Here is a 15,558-nt window from a genome sequence, read left to right as displayed (position 1 = left end):
TGTAAACAATACTTACGGTGTTACAAAATCGATTATTTTTTTGTCGGCACATGTATCATATAACGTAGTTTTTTTAAATATTGTGGTAAGAATTGTTTTATAGGAAGGCTTATCGAGCGTTATTTTGTTAACATTTTTTTTTTTTTTTTTTTTATTTTTTAAATCTCATTGTAGCCTTATCAAAGAATAATGTGATTGATGATAACTTATGTAAAGGAAAATGAGGACATTTTATTGAATCCTGGGAATACTGGCATGTTTACCTTTGACAGTAAATATCCTCTGCCGAAATCATAACTTCGGTCGGTAAATTCTGAATTTGTCGATTCACATATTTTGTTAACACTGGAGCATGCAATATTTGTATAATATACACGAATCGGCTCAACTGACATGATTGACGTGGGTATCAAAATAGTATTTTGATGAACCAATATGCAGAACCCACGCGTTTCGGGATTTTGTCACGATTAGGTGTCAATTGACACTTGCATCTCTCTGCTTGTGTCAACATGACAAGAAGTAATACTATGCAAAATGTCACCCCATGTTCCAACATAAAGTCAGTTACGATAACATGGATATTGCAAGATGGTTTAAATTGACTTTCCGCTGGCTTAATCTGACAAACGATTTTACAGCCTAGCGACCGGACTAACATGATGCGGGTAGAATAATTTCCATGATAGACTACGCGTATTATAATCTATGACAAAATGGAAGGAAACTCTACGAATTTTCCGAAGGATATCGATTTTGGTATTACTTGGACGGATATATTTCAACTGGTTTTTCTCTTTATTTTCTTTTTCGTTGGAATTTTTGGTAATGCTTTCATCCTCGCCGTTTACCTCAAGAAGAAGCGTCGCACAAGCACGGACAACTTAATACTAGCTTTAGCGTCTACAGACTTAACGGCAAGTATCCTCAAAGTACTACCAATGTTGCGTGTAGGATTCCCATCTCTAGTAAATGACGGCCTTTGTATAACTATTGAAATAGCGGATGAAGGAGCTGCCTTTGCTACTCTTTTCCTGACTTTAGCTATATGCTGTGACCGTTATATGGTCGCTTGTAGACCTTTCAGATGTCGACTGTCTACAAAGTGTGCAGGTATTTTGTCAATATCTTGCATTTCAGTCGGATTTCTTTTGATGACCCCTAAAATTCGAGCTGTCAGAGCTACGAAGCTCACACCGCTAAGTAATGCCATTTGTGATGCCAGGAGTAGAATTTGGGTCGTAGCATTATCTCAAGTGCTATACCCTACCGTCTTTATTGTCGTCATGCTCCTAACCCTGTCCCTCTACTGCAAGATCTTTATATTCCTACGCAGGCAGGCAAAGGTTCATGCAGACCTTTTACGTCGCAAACCGCATACCACATCTAACATGACAGAAATGCAGAAGCAACACGCAACAGTCATCGCATCTAGAGTTGATCCTGACAAAAACGCAGATGCCATTACCATTTTGGGTACGAAAAAAACCCCGACGAAGCCAACATCAGTTTCTGTAAGTGGATTTGTGAGTTCTGATATAACGGGACAGCCATCAGGGACGGCAATTTTGTCATGTCAAAGTAGACTATCCAAAGAGTATCAACCTTCATCTGAAGCTACGACGAGTGCGTGGATGTCACCTGCCTGTAGACAGAACTCATTGCATGATATCCTTAGAAACACACTTGTAGACTCCGAAATAAGTAACGGCCATTTAGAACACGAGGATACTCAACATACATCATCCAACGTGTCTAACGGCATCAAGATAGTCTCTACTGCTGCGTCTGGACATAGCGCGTCGAGACAAAGACTGAAGTCAAATAATGCTGCAGGCGTAGGTGTTGCATGGCCGTCAAAAACTCCGAATCATCATCCAAATGGACGATCAGGAAGAAAGACGAATGATATGGGCCGAACGACTACCAGAATGGTTCTTATTGTCTCTATATTCTTCTTCATTACCTGGTTACCCTGGATGGTCATTGGAGTCTGCTATTTCAAACTGTCGCAGCTCCTGAGCAAAGATATATTTAATGTCATGTTTCTTGTCTTTGGTCATGCTCGTAGCGCTAATCATAGCGTCAATATTTTCGTTTATTATTATGTAAACTTGCCTTTTCGAAAAGCAATTCGACATCTCATCTGCGGTAAAGCTATTTAGTATGTTTAAAGGTGAGGTATTTGTAGGGGGTGTTTCTGTTCAAGCAAATGTAACGTGGACTTCAGAAGGTAAACAAAATTTCCTACTGACCAAATAATCAACGAGAATTCTCTGGCTCTTGCATGGAGCTCCGTTCTCCGGGAACCACAGACTGTTTATGCTCACAACACCACGAATTATTCCCCTCTTTTAAACCGCGTTTTTTAAGAGGGGTGACGCGGCACACTAGGGTGTCGCAAGAGGATTTTAGTAAATATTTGAAAATGTAATTAATTCGGGATGACATCGATTTCGTTGAATATATATACTGTATATCATTAAGAAATAGCATTTTAAAGATAGTAAAGTGTATATCTTACTCGCTCACTCGTAACCTTTAGAGATAATTATGATGATTTCAGTGCCTAAATACCTCCACATTCGAGCAAGGTGGTGCACTAATAGTCTTATCTTTGACGGCGAGGAGCCCGAATTGATATTATATCTTTTCTATCCAAATTACATTTTACCAAGCTCGTTTTGCTTCACTCACTCGCAACATGTAGATAAATGATATTTCTGGGCAATGAGATGCCCGAATATCCTCATATTTGTGCATTGAGGTGACCGAACATAATGAACATATTACTCGAGAATGCCGAGTTGACAGCTTTGAAAAGAAGCCATTCTTTTTTACTATCTAATCTCGATATTATTCTGGCTTATATAGTGTCATGCAACGTTGTTTGCTTGGGAATGATGCGAATACTATAATTTAGGAAGATTGACACACTGGTGATATTCACCCTGGTAAATTTGTATTTATGATATGTATACATTAACCACTGCGTGTAGTAAACATAAGGAATGCGCTTAACCCTTACTGCACTGGGCTATTTTGAACACCTCATGACTGGTGGGGGGGGGGGGGGGGCTGGGAGGCCCCCCTATGATCTCGGCCGTCGAAAGTCCGTTGGACACGAAAATTTGCATGTTTGTAGATATTTACGTAAGAAACAAGATGGTCTTATGAGTTTTTTTTCATAATATGCACATTTTGGTCGTTATAGCCTAATTAATTATGCAAAATGCTAATTTTATGCATTTTACAGAAAACTCTACATATTTGTCTGGAGACTTGTGAAGAATCTTGAAAATGTATTGAATAAATGTTTTCTTCATCTCAAATTCAGGAGGTTACATTATTTTTATGATATTTGAAAATGCATAGGTTAATTTGCATATTTTATGACTCGGAATACGCAAATTACGCATTCATGAATATCAAATCTGGAAATATACAGGGAACTAGACTTATTACAAAAATTGTCAGACTCCACTTTTTGATATTAATTGAAACTCCTTATTCATATGAAACTTCTTTTCTAACACAAAATAGTTATTTTGATGTAATTAATAATGATAATTTATGCAAATTTGATGCGATTTTCAAACATTTATTTTCTTATGCATTTTATTGTTTTTTTTATTTCTTATTATATATATTGTTTTATTTTTAATGTATTCTTTTGTTCTGGAATACATCAAGTTACTTTGAGAATCATATAAAAGCAATTTGAATCAATTCATATCTCCCACTTAGGAAGAAATACATCTAAACCTGTTTTCACATTTCTGCTTGTACATGAATATATGCAATTATAGCACTTTTTAATGACATGTGCATACTAATTGTTATGTAACACCTGTATATCCCATTTCGACGAAAATGGTATCAAAATATGCGTAAGACTTGAGGGAAAAAAGTAATGAAACGACAATTCAAAATTCCAGACGGTTGCGGCGCAATCTCCGAAAATGTCGAGGGGGGGGGGGCCTCCCCCAGTACAGTTCGGGTTAATATCCCTTAGTACTATCTTTCGTATCAACCAGTCTATAATTCATTGTATAGAGAAGGTCATATCACAAGGTCATGCTTCAAAAATTGAAAAATATTATAATGTATAGTAAAGGATCAAACCAGACTTTCTTGGACTAGAATATCTCAGCCGAGTAATATCATATTGTGATTTACTTAATTCATTATCATGCACTGCATATTATTTATATTGTTTGTTCAAAGTCAAGTGAATTTCAAAACAAACAGATAAATCCGAATGATCCGCGCAACGTGCTACAAGCCTATAATTGCCTTCTGTGTGTAAATTGTCTGTAAATGGGTGAATTTGTAATTGAGTAATTGAGTAGTTGCCGAGCGTATGTTAGAGTGTGTGTGTACGTGTGCGTGTGTGTGTGAATGTGCGGTGGGTGGGTGCTAGGATCACATTTCTTAAAGTGGGAGCAGCTTAAGATTAATTAAGATTTGCTTTCTTCTCCACCGTGAGCCTGTTAAAAGCGTAACTCGATTTTGCGGCCTGGATAACTTATTTAGTTTTTATTTATTTATTTATTTATTTCTAATATTTTGACAGGGTAGCCCATTCACCAACAAGTAGTGGTCTTCCATGGGGCCCTGAATGAACATATTTACATCGTTTATAACATTTATACAGAACAGTTACAAAAATAATACTCGTTTGCAAAATAAATATAATTATTAACCTAGTAAACAGTAATGTCAATAGGAAAATATTAATTAAGTCGCAATTATGTGAATAAGTCATGTAAATATTACAGAACATGCACGTAGTGTATGTACGGCTGAGCATTTCACAAATTACAACTTTGTTTAAACAATCTCTTAAATGAATTGACAGAGGAAGCCGCTCTCAATGAATTATCTAGCTTATTCCATTCAAATAAGGAAGAAACAATTGGACTACACTTATAACAATCAGTGTGAAATCTAGGCACACGTAAACATCCACTGTCTATTTGCCTTGTATGATGCTCATGTACATCATTAGGATTGATTAAGCCTACCTGAAGGTAAGAAGGTGCTAAGTTATGAACGCATTTATATATCATCATAACGCGACTTAACTCAAACCGCTTGTCTAGTGTCATCCATTTAAGACTTGTGAACAAATCAGCCGACGGTGTGTCATATGTCTTGTTCAATATTATTCTTGCGGCCCTCTTTTGAATTTTTTGCAGCTTAGTTGTATGAGAATGAAATCGGTTCGACCATACAACAGAGCAGTAATCTAATCGTGGCAACACTAGACTGTTATAAAGTAACTTTAAGGATTTTTGAGGCAAAAAACTTTTTGCTCTCTTTATCATGCTAATGTTTTTCTGGGTAAGTTTACTTACGTTTTCGATTTGTTTAGACCATTTCAATTCTTCATCTATCAAAAGTCCTAAGCATTTGGTGAATTGAACTCTTTTGATCAAATTGCCGTTTAATGAAATGGTAAAAGATTCAATTTTCTTGAGATTAGCAGGAGAGCCTATTAACATGACACAAGTTTTTTCAGTGTTAAGAACAAGACGATTTTCCTTAATCCATGCCATGACTCTGTTTAACGCAACAGTTAATTTTTCTTCCACAACAGTTGCATCATATGCACTGACGGTAAGTGTCGTATCGTCAGCATACATATCTATGATACCTTCAGGAGTACATTCAGGTAGACTATTAACATATATTGAAAATAAAAGGGGACCAAGAATTGAACCTTGTGGCACACCTAATTTGATGGTTGATGGATGCGACTTGGCTCCTTTGAATTGGGTCACTTGTTGTCGATCCCCTAAATATGATTTGAACCAATAAATAGTCCTATTACTACAACCTATACAAGCTAGTTTATGTAGAAGTAGCTCATGGTCAACAGTATCAAAAGCCTTACGAAGATCTATGAAGGCAACTCCAGAAATGTTTTTGTTATCAATATTCAACGACCATTGATTTACAAGTTTTGCAAGGGCAGTAGCTGTTGAATGTTTAGGTCTAAATCCAGACTGATTAGGGTGTAATAATTGATTCACGTCCAAGAATTCACTGAGTTGTTGGTGGACGGCCCTTTCTATAATTTTACTCACGATAGGTAATATTGAAATGGGGCGGTAATTATTCAAAGAAGAAATATCTCCAGATTTGAATATTGGTACTACCCGAGCCTTTTTCCATTCACGTGGAACAACTCCTGTAGACAGGGATTTGTTAATGATATCACAAAGAGACTCTGCGATAACATTCTTCGTCATCTTTAAAAGTTTACAGCTGATGTGATCTTCACCAGTTGCTTTATCTATACTCAGATTATCAATCTGTTTCAATACAAAATCCTCAGTAATCAAATTCAAATTAAATTGCGAATGAGTTGGACCAATATTTTTGTCCTTGTCTACTCTCAGTTGAGACTTATTCCTTCGCAGGTCCTTTGTAATCTTAGTAGCATTAGAAATGAAAAAGTCATTAAAAGCTTCAGCAATATTTGCATTGTCTGACACATTAGCACCATCAACATTTATGCTATTGGGAGATATAGGTAATGACTTAGGCACCAGGTTTCTCAAACATCTCCACATATGCTTACTATTGTTATGATTTTGCGAGATCTGGTCTGCATTATATTCTCTTTTTCTTTTCCTCATGAGATGAATAACTGTATTCTTTAGATATTTGTAGGTGTCCCAAAGATCATCACTTTTGTTAGCTTTAGCAGCTTTGAGAACTTTATCACGTTCCGTCATAAGCTTAACAATCTCGTCAGATATCCATGGACATGCCTTTTTTCTTATCCGCTTTTTACATACTGGTATGTGCTTGTTGATTATATTATTGAATAGAGTCAACCACATATCCCACGCAACATCAACATTATCTATATCTTTTATGACCTGCCAAGGAGTACTTCTCAATTCATTGTAAAATTTCTCCTCGTCAAGATTTTTAAACGAGCGAAATTCTGCGTATTCAGATTTGTTATGGATCTTTGCACTAAAATCGCGAACCGTATACACCAAATAATGATCACTTATGCTAGTTTCAAATATTCCCCATTCATTGTAAAGTTCCTTGTCTGATACAAATATCAAATCAATTAAAGTAGAAGAGGTATTTGTAACTCTTGTGGCAGTATCAATTAGCTGACTTAGCCCGTACATATTTGTATAAAACATTAACTTTTCAGCATTCAGATCAAGTTGGTGTGGCATACAATCACAATTGAAATCACCTAAAATAATACAGCTCATATCTTCCGAGAGAGCAGAGTCCAAATTTTCGTCTAATTCTTCAAAGAAATCAACGTGAGAATTTGGAGGTCTGTAAAACTCTCCAACCAGGATGGGAGACTTATTTGGATAATGCAATTCAAACCAAAGGCATTCTAAAGTAGATGAAATCAAATCATCCCTTCTTTTATAATTGAACCTCTTGGATATATATACAGCCACACCACCACCATGTCTCGTACGGTCTCTACGTAATAAAATATAATCATCTATATACAATTCAGAATCATCAATCATGGAGTCGCAAAATGTTTCATTTAAACCAATAACATCAAATGATGCATTTCTCAGAAGTAATCTAAGTTCGTCAATCTTAGCAACTAAGCTATGAATATTCAAATGGGCAAATTTTAAGCCCCTGTTTCTAAACGGAGGAACTGAACCACCTTCCAACTGTTTAATGTTACTCTTATTCAGTTCATGAGATTGATCCTGAAGATTATTTAGTGGCCTGGATAACTTATTTAGTATATTTTTCTTGAGTTGAGAATGTTGGCAGACATCCACTGAGTGAGTACTGTGTGTGTGGGTGTGTGTGTGTGTGGGGGGGGGGGGGTGGGTGGGTGGGTGGGTGAGTATGTGTGTGAGTGGGTGAGTATGTTTGTGTGATAGAGGGTGAGCATGTCTGTGTGATGGAGGGGGCAGGGAGGGGGCAGGCTTGTTTCAGTAAAATTACCTCCAGATTTGTTTTTTTTTGTAATATATAAGTAAATAACATTTACAATTGTGTTTAAGTACTTATAATAATAATAAAATAATAATAATAATAGTGGCTACTTATATAGCGCACAGGTCCACCTTTCGGTGCTCATACGTTTACTTTGTTGCTAAGTTATATTATACTGCAAATAAGTTTGTGTTTAATTATGTTTATGTAAAAGCATCAATATTGAACACGTTTATTTTATTCAACTGTATGTCATGGTTTGTATTACACATCTGGAGAAATAAAACAAAATTGTTAAAAAAAAAAAAAAGTGTACGCGTGTGTGTGTGTGTGTGTGTGTGTGTGTGTATACGCGTGAGTGTGTGTAAGGGTGCGTTTGGTGTGAGACTCTTTAGGATGGAGTAACAGAAGATGAATCATCAAACACAGATTATTGTACAATATATCAGATGAAAAGTTAGGAGCTTCTTTTAGAGAAATCGCAAGTATAAATTCAGCTAATCGTAATTTAATTTTCATAAAAATACAATCCAAGGAAATAACCATGTATACGTACGACAAAACAAGGCAAATACAGAGTAATCAATATTATCGGCAATGTACAAAAGACATTTTTCACTTTACAATTTATATGAAATTAAAAAGGAGAACTAAACAAAATTAAGACATAGTTCCCACTGAGAAATATGATTGATTTAAAAAAAGATAGGTTATAAGATTATGTTTAAACATTTCAACTGATCTGCTATTAATCTCTCCAAAGCGAGAAGGCTCTGAACGAGCAAACTTCTTTCCCCACCTAGTATACCATTTGTATTATTTAATCTATTGAAACATATTTATACAGGATAAAAGCATGATCAGCAAAGCTGATTTTTCATCATGGTGCTGATTAAGGACATACAACTAATAGTAAAAACTAAAACAATTCAAATAGAACAAACAAATACAGAAAATCAAAGATGAACCTTGCAATTTAGCCAAGGAAGAACACAAAATTCGGATTTTTAAAAGTGTAAAGATGCGGGTGGGATGTAAAGATCTTTCGAAGTGATATTGTACCGTGGAGCAGAATCATGGAAACAATGAATAAAAGAAAAATAATGTTACTGAACAATGCGTTCATTCATGGGCAACCAATGAAGTGCTACCAATACTCCAGAAAAAGTAAAAACATATGATTTGGAAATGGATATTGCGTCATCAAGGATGCTAGAAATGCAGTTCTTATTATGAAATACACACTTTCGTTCTCAGTAAGATTAAGTGAATGTCTATTAGTGTTCAACCACTAAAAAACATTGCTCAATTCTTGATACATTTTTTAAGTAAAATGTTAATAAAGAAGAGTTGTATCATCGGCATAGTTAATATCGGAAAAATGTTTTGAGTGATCTACTTTATCCAATGCTTCCGAAAAAAATCCCTATATATTGTAATACAAGACGTATCATTTTCTATTGCTAATGTCACTTTGTCCTGGAAATGAATGAAAGCATGAGTTGCAGAATGATTACACCGGAATCCATATTGGCAATCTAAAAGTATCTTATTTTTTCGGATAGGAGTCATACAGCCGATTATAAACACACTTTCTAATAATATCGATATACAAGGCAACAAAGATATTGGTCAATAATTGTGAGGTAATTGGCAATCATCTGTTTTATAAATTGAGTCAATCTTAGGTTTCTTAAGTTTACTCCCAAAAGTACCGGTTAACAGCGATATATCAAATATAAATAGCAAAGATTTAGCAATAACATGGATAATATTTATTAGTACATTACATTTTATGTTATCGCATCCACATAATTTTGTATTCTGGATTATCTAAATAGACGGGGTTAAAACTTAATTTCAGCAATAGGCTTGACAAAAATGAAACCAAATTAAGATTGGTTGAAAAATCCTTATGACAAATCACATGAACTTGAATTATATTATACAAACCAAAACCGGTACAAATCAAAACATCAGAAGATAATACATTTTTTGAATTATTCACAATGCCAATGAAAAAACTGAAAAAAATCAAAGTCTCACACAAATATATAAACAATGTCAGTCGTGCTTTTCCCCTCTAATAATCTATCTTAATCTACATTTTAATTTTTAAAGTATCGTTTGAAGGTATTTTGATCAATGAAATGGTTGTTAAGAAAGTGGAAACGTTTATGAACTTGAAAACTAGACCATAGCACTGATTTGTTGAGAGATAAAGGCGAGCCATTACAAATTGCAAATAAGATATAATTCTTTAATATAAATAGATGAGCTCACCCTACAAAGAAGCCGATGCACAGCCAAAAAAGACTAAAACAATCATGAATGCTTATGAGGTAGTATTTGTAACAAGAATTGACTGATATACAGATATAATCCCTTTCAAAATACAGTGGAAACCTACTATATTACATATAAAGGGTTAATGGCGACAGTCCATGTTGATTATGCAAATCAATATGCATTCATGATCGACGTTTTAAAACGCAGACACATCTTCAACATTTTCCTTTCTTCAGAAGATAGATCGGAAAGGTGCTCGAATTATGACTAGAAATGCCTGTCGAAATCGATAATCTCGATACGAATAAATGATTGGGTTGATGAGAGAACTAAATGAAGTTGATGCAAATCCTATCACAAGAAGCACTGATCTCAGCATCTCGGACATAGGGACTACCAATGCCAACACTTCGAAGATAAGAAATGGAGACCAACAGATGACAAAGACTCCGACGATTAGAGACATTGTGTGTAATGCCTTCATGTGTAGAACACCATCTTGGGCACCTAATCTTTCACGGTCAATTATTCTCATGTTAGCAATGGTTCGTGATTTCTTAATAGCAATTTGTAATATACGAACGTTGAGTGCAATAGTAAAGGAGACCATTAATACATATAAAAACACAAAAGTCCAGACGGAAGCAATAGTTGCCTTCGGAGCATTTATATAGTGGTCCCCGAAACAGTGAAACGTCCTGTTTGTACCGTCAGTCATAAATATTGCGGTACGCCCGGCAAACAATATAATGCAAGCGATCCACATGAGAGCGATACTGCAGCCAATGCGGTAACTGGTTACGATGTTACGGTACCGCAGCGGCCTCGTTACTGCAATGAATCGGTCAGCTGTAACCGCTACGATATGAAGGAAAGATACTCCCGATGTTAGAAGCGTGAGGAATGCCATGAGTTGCAGTTGAGGGATACAGTTAGAGGCATTCTTCATGAGCAAAATTTCTAGAGGATTGGCGATGAGTCCAACCAAGAGGTCCACAAACGCCATACTTGCCAGTATTAGATTTGTTGGTGTACGCATGGTTTCATTTTTATACACTGACAAAATTACCAATACATTTCCAACAATGATACAAGGAATAAATAGAGTAAGAATTGTAATTGACGCAATTTTAATAGACTCCATTGTAGCTGTTAAAAGATTGTATTATTCCAATAATTTGATGTCTAGTCAATAACAGCTGGCCACCAGGACGTCCTCCCCTGAGGTGGAAAGACCAAATCCGCCAAGACTCTGGATTAAGCCTGGAGGCTGCCCAACACCAAGCCCAGGACAGAAATGAATGGAGGCAGACCACCCGTAGGAGCGCAAGGGGACACTCCGTCCTGAGCACTTAAGTCAGTAAGTAAGTCAATAACAGCATTTGTATAATTGTCAAACTGTATAATGTTCACAGTCATCCAAAGTCTTTACAAAAATATCCACCATATCACATCTAATACTGTTTATCAATTTCGGACATAGCATTTAGGCGAATGAGATATCCAGCTAGATCGATGGCGTCAATTTAAATAGACGTGGTAACAGGTTTGAAAGCTTTAAATATTGTGAAGAGAACAGGAACGTACGATCATCATGTCATATTGAATTTAGGGTAAATTTGATAAGAGAAATATAACAAAAGAAGGGTAAGAGACTAATTGACTAGTACGTCAATAAAGCCTATGATCAAGAAGATATTGAGCCTGCAGTAGAAGTTAATAAATCTCGATCTGTTTCTGGGGCTTCAAATTTTACTTCATTACCTTTCAGCATATTTCCACCAATCTGTTAATGTTTGCCCTATTTATTTATTCATTGAAACTATGATTGACAGGTTTATTAAAGAATAAATCGCTTCCATCACATGATATACGCCATCTTGGCTGATGAAAATTAATAGTCTCGATCGTGATACCTTTGATATTAGATTACAATACACAATAATTATATTAATGAATGAAAAATTGACTGAATGAATCGTGTTCACATCATGTTATATATTGACCAAATATGTGTTTATAATGTGAACACAGTTTTAAAAAATGAGGGTACCCATGGTAAAGAGCGCCTTACCTGAGATATCCTTGTGGGCGCACCCTTCCCCAAAACACTGTTTTGTGATCATCTGATGGAAATTAGGATTGATGTACTGAACCCCAGAACCCCCTCCCTCCCCCACACTCCCCCTCTCCTCCTTCCCTGTCCTGCCTCATATTCGTCAAGAAGATACGGTGTTACTGACAGCAGGTCAGTTTAGTTTTGGATCCGGGTTTGTCGCTGTAATTTTGGATACAATGCATTTAAATATGATTTTGTTTTGTTATCTACCCGAATATTGCACGTAAACAGTTTACAAAAGGAAATTGAATCATAGTAAAATAAAGATAAAGTTGAGTTCTGGTCATGCGATTGCATTGTGAAAAAAACGGTGAGGAATCGATCAGAAAAAGTAGATCATGTAGCATATAAGTATTGAGGTGCTTGAACACCTTAAACACCCCATGTTTGCCAAGGGGATGTTTGACACCCTAAACACACTCTCGATACGCCTTTGATCTGCCTTACGATGTCAACCGTTTGTAAAATCACGGAATCGATTTGCCTTTACATCTAAAAAGGAATTAAGTCTCGGTACAAAGTTGACTCAAGAATTTGAAGGAGAGAGAGAGCGAGTAGAAATTTCTGGGATTTAAATATTAATTAAATTAAATTAATTAATTAATTAGAGAGTAAATATGGAACGTTGATAATACTGATGATGTGGACCAGTGGCGTACGCAGGTTTTTTTCAAGGGAGGGGTTTTAAAATCGGGCCCAAAATTTGCTCCCGAAAATTTGAAAATCGCACCGGCCGAAAAGTCGCTCAGTGGGGGGGGGGGGGTTCACAAAAAAGATACACAAAACATACACATACAAAAATCTCAAGGGGGGGGGGGTATAACCCCCCCCCCCCCCCCCCCTGCGTACGCGTATGATGTGGACAATATCCCATAGGCATAATAATTTATAGTCATAGTAAATAATTATGCTTCTAAACTTGCATGTCGCTTTTCTCAATCCTTATGTGGTAAAGTCAAATATGTGATAAAGAAACAGTACATTTTCAGAGTAGACATTTTTGCTACTATAGTCCCCAGGTTCCAAGATAATGAAGATTGACACTGCATTTGACACCGCCTTGGTTACATGAAGAAGATGAGGCAGAATCGAGATTCTGATGGCGATCTAAATATCGGTTTTAAGCATTATAAAGCTGAAGTAAGGTCTATTATGTAGAGTTGGTTAACACAAAGCAGAAATAATAGAATGATCGATTTCAACCTCTGCTGCCAATCAAGGCCTGTCGACTTTATTTCCTCACTTCCTCCCCCGACTTTCAAGTTCTCCACGATTAAGTGCTCGTGTCAATTTATGACACATATATCATCATATTATGAATCTTCCTTTGATTATCGATAACTCAAATGATAGCTTGTCAACTCCGGAGTATTGACCAAAGTATTTTTGGCGAAACGATTTTGCAGTCTTATGTGCGAGACTGCGAGTTAATCAGCTAATGGACTCGATCTAGTTTACACGGAAAATAAGCTATTGATGTGTAGACCATATTCGAGAATATTTAGGGCATGTTTATAATTGAGTTTAGAAGATAAGTATCTCTTTTTTTTTTGCTTTTTGCAGCAAGTTACATTGCCAGAGTTACGACTCTCATTCTTTGAGCTGCAGCAGAGTATAGGCTGACTCAGTGGCGTAGTTACGAGAGCAGGGCAGCAGCCCCCCCCCCATCGACTTGCAATAACAAACAAATTAAAGTGAGAGCCAGGGGAGAGATGAAGGAAAAGGGAGGAAAAAAGTTAACTAATATCAGGGGACATATTGCTCGAAAACGCACTTATAATTATTATAATAGTATGTGAATCAGTAAGTAGGGATAACATAAGTTATCAAAAATACTATGGGGTTATCCTATCTCCATCCTGATATACTGGTAGCGTACAGCAGAGAGAAAAGGAAGGAAATGGAGATATAGGAGTGAAAGATACAAGACATACGACAAAAGACACAGAGAGATGTATGTGTGTCTTTTTAACTTTAAAATGCAACATTTTCCTTCTCTTAAAGGGCAAGAGGTATATCCCCTCCCGCCCTAGTCAATTTGCCCCCTCAAAATTAGAAAATCTAACAACGATTTTTATTTTATTAAACCGAGGTTCCCTAGCATTTTTTATAGTTATATCAAGGAGTTTATCGTTTTGCTTACATCAACATATATTTAGGAATAAAGTCAAATCTATGGAAACAAAGTATCAGAAACCGCAAGGTGTCCAATTTAGATCGCAGATAGTAATGCATATTTACTTATCTCATTTGCTATTCGTGACAATATCTTGATAAACTCCATAGGGGCATTGCAACTCGATGTATTCCATATTATTGTACAGTGTACTTGTATTGTTTGTGGAAAAAGTCTTACGTTATTTATTTTATTGTATTTTATATTATTTTAAAAGTGTTCATATATTAAAATGTGAGAAAAGTCTAACGTTGTTATTTCATTCATTTAATTCCATAATTCATAAATCATACACACAAGATGACGATAATAAAAAGACCACTATTTGAGTGTTAAACCAGCCTCACTTCCAAATAAGGGGTTTAATTTTCCAGTTTTTATGATGATATCAACTCGCATTTCGCTAACCACCGAGATCCGCGCGAATAATTGGTTGATGATCTATAATAATACCAGTTTTCGCCAATCAGAGAACTGGAAAAGTCAACGCCCCTTGTTAGCCTAGATCAAAATCCCAATGCATATTTTGTCCTTTATTTCTAGAGTCTAAGGCACAATTTTAAGAAGTTGGGCCCCATAGAGCCTATATATATATATATACACGAAAAAACAAGACTTTTTTTTTTGGGGGGGGGGGGGGATATCCTATTGTGTTCCCCATCCTTACAAATGGGGGGGGGGGGGGAGAACGACGTGTCCCCCTCGCTGCACAATTGCTGCCCTTGCCTTCACATGAGTTTGCTATTCGTCCATGTATTATGTGTATATTCAATACGCGCAAGGAAATTTGTGCTCTTATCCGTAATCCTTAAAGTTGCATTCGTAATTTCGTTCAGAGGGCCTGAAATTCGTAATAATTACAATTTTGCCGTTATAGTTGGCAGATTAACAAGATTGTTTTTTTTTCTCTCTCTCTCTCTCTCTCTCTTTCTCTTTCTCTTACCTTTATATTCTTGAACTGGCATACTGTATGGCTGGTTCTAGTGTTGTCTGAAACTTGTTCCAAATAAAGGTCTGA

The 15,558-nt window shown here is 36.2% G+C and overlaps 1 protein-coding gene across 1 annotated transcript; it reads right to left on the bottom strand.

The window, feature by feature from the left end:
- Window positions 1–10,574: 10,574 nt before the first annotated feature.
- Window positions 10,575–15,505, bottom strand: LOC115924759 (5-hydroxytryptamine receptor 2B-like). The gene is made up of 4 exons (XM_030987573.1): window positions 15,500–15,505; window positions 15,124–15,202; window positions 11,061–11,394; window positions 10,575–10,653 (listed from the first exon to the last, which is right to left on the bottom strand). Exons 1-4 carry the CDS (start codon window positions 15,503–15,505, stop codon window positions 10,575–10,577), a joined length of 498 nt encoding a protein of 165 aa, XP_030843433.1.
- Between the last annotated feature and the right edge of the window lie 53 nt (window positions 15,506–15,558).

The sequence above is a fragment of the Strongylocentrotus purpuratus genome, unplaced genomic scaffold (genome assembly GCF_000002235.5).
Source record: "Strongylocentrotus purpuratus isolate Spur 01 unplaced genomic scaffold, Spur_5.0 spur5_scaffold_16, whole genome shotgun sequence".
NCBI classification, from domain to species: domain Eukaryota; kingdom Metazoa; phylum Echinodermata; class Echinoidea; order Camarodonta; family Strongylocentrotidae; genus Strongylocentrotus; species Strongylocentrotus purpuratus.
The sequence above is the reverse complement of the archived record's forward strand: the minus strand, read 5'-3'. Positions and strand labels throughout refer to the sequence as shown.

Excerpts from the sequence above, each read along its gene's own strand:
- LOC115924759 (XM_030987573.1), bottom strand. Across the intron at positions 11,395-15,123 it reads GTGTATATATATATATATAG|CTACAATGGAGTCTATTAAA; the intron begins GCTCTATGGGGC and ends ATCTTTTAACAG. Across the intron at positions 10,654-11,060 it reads GCAGTAACGAGGCCGCTGCG|TGTTGGCATTGGTAGTCCCT; the intron begins GTACCGTAACAT and ends TTATCTTCGAAG.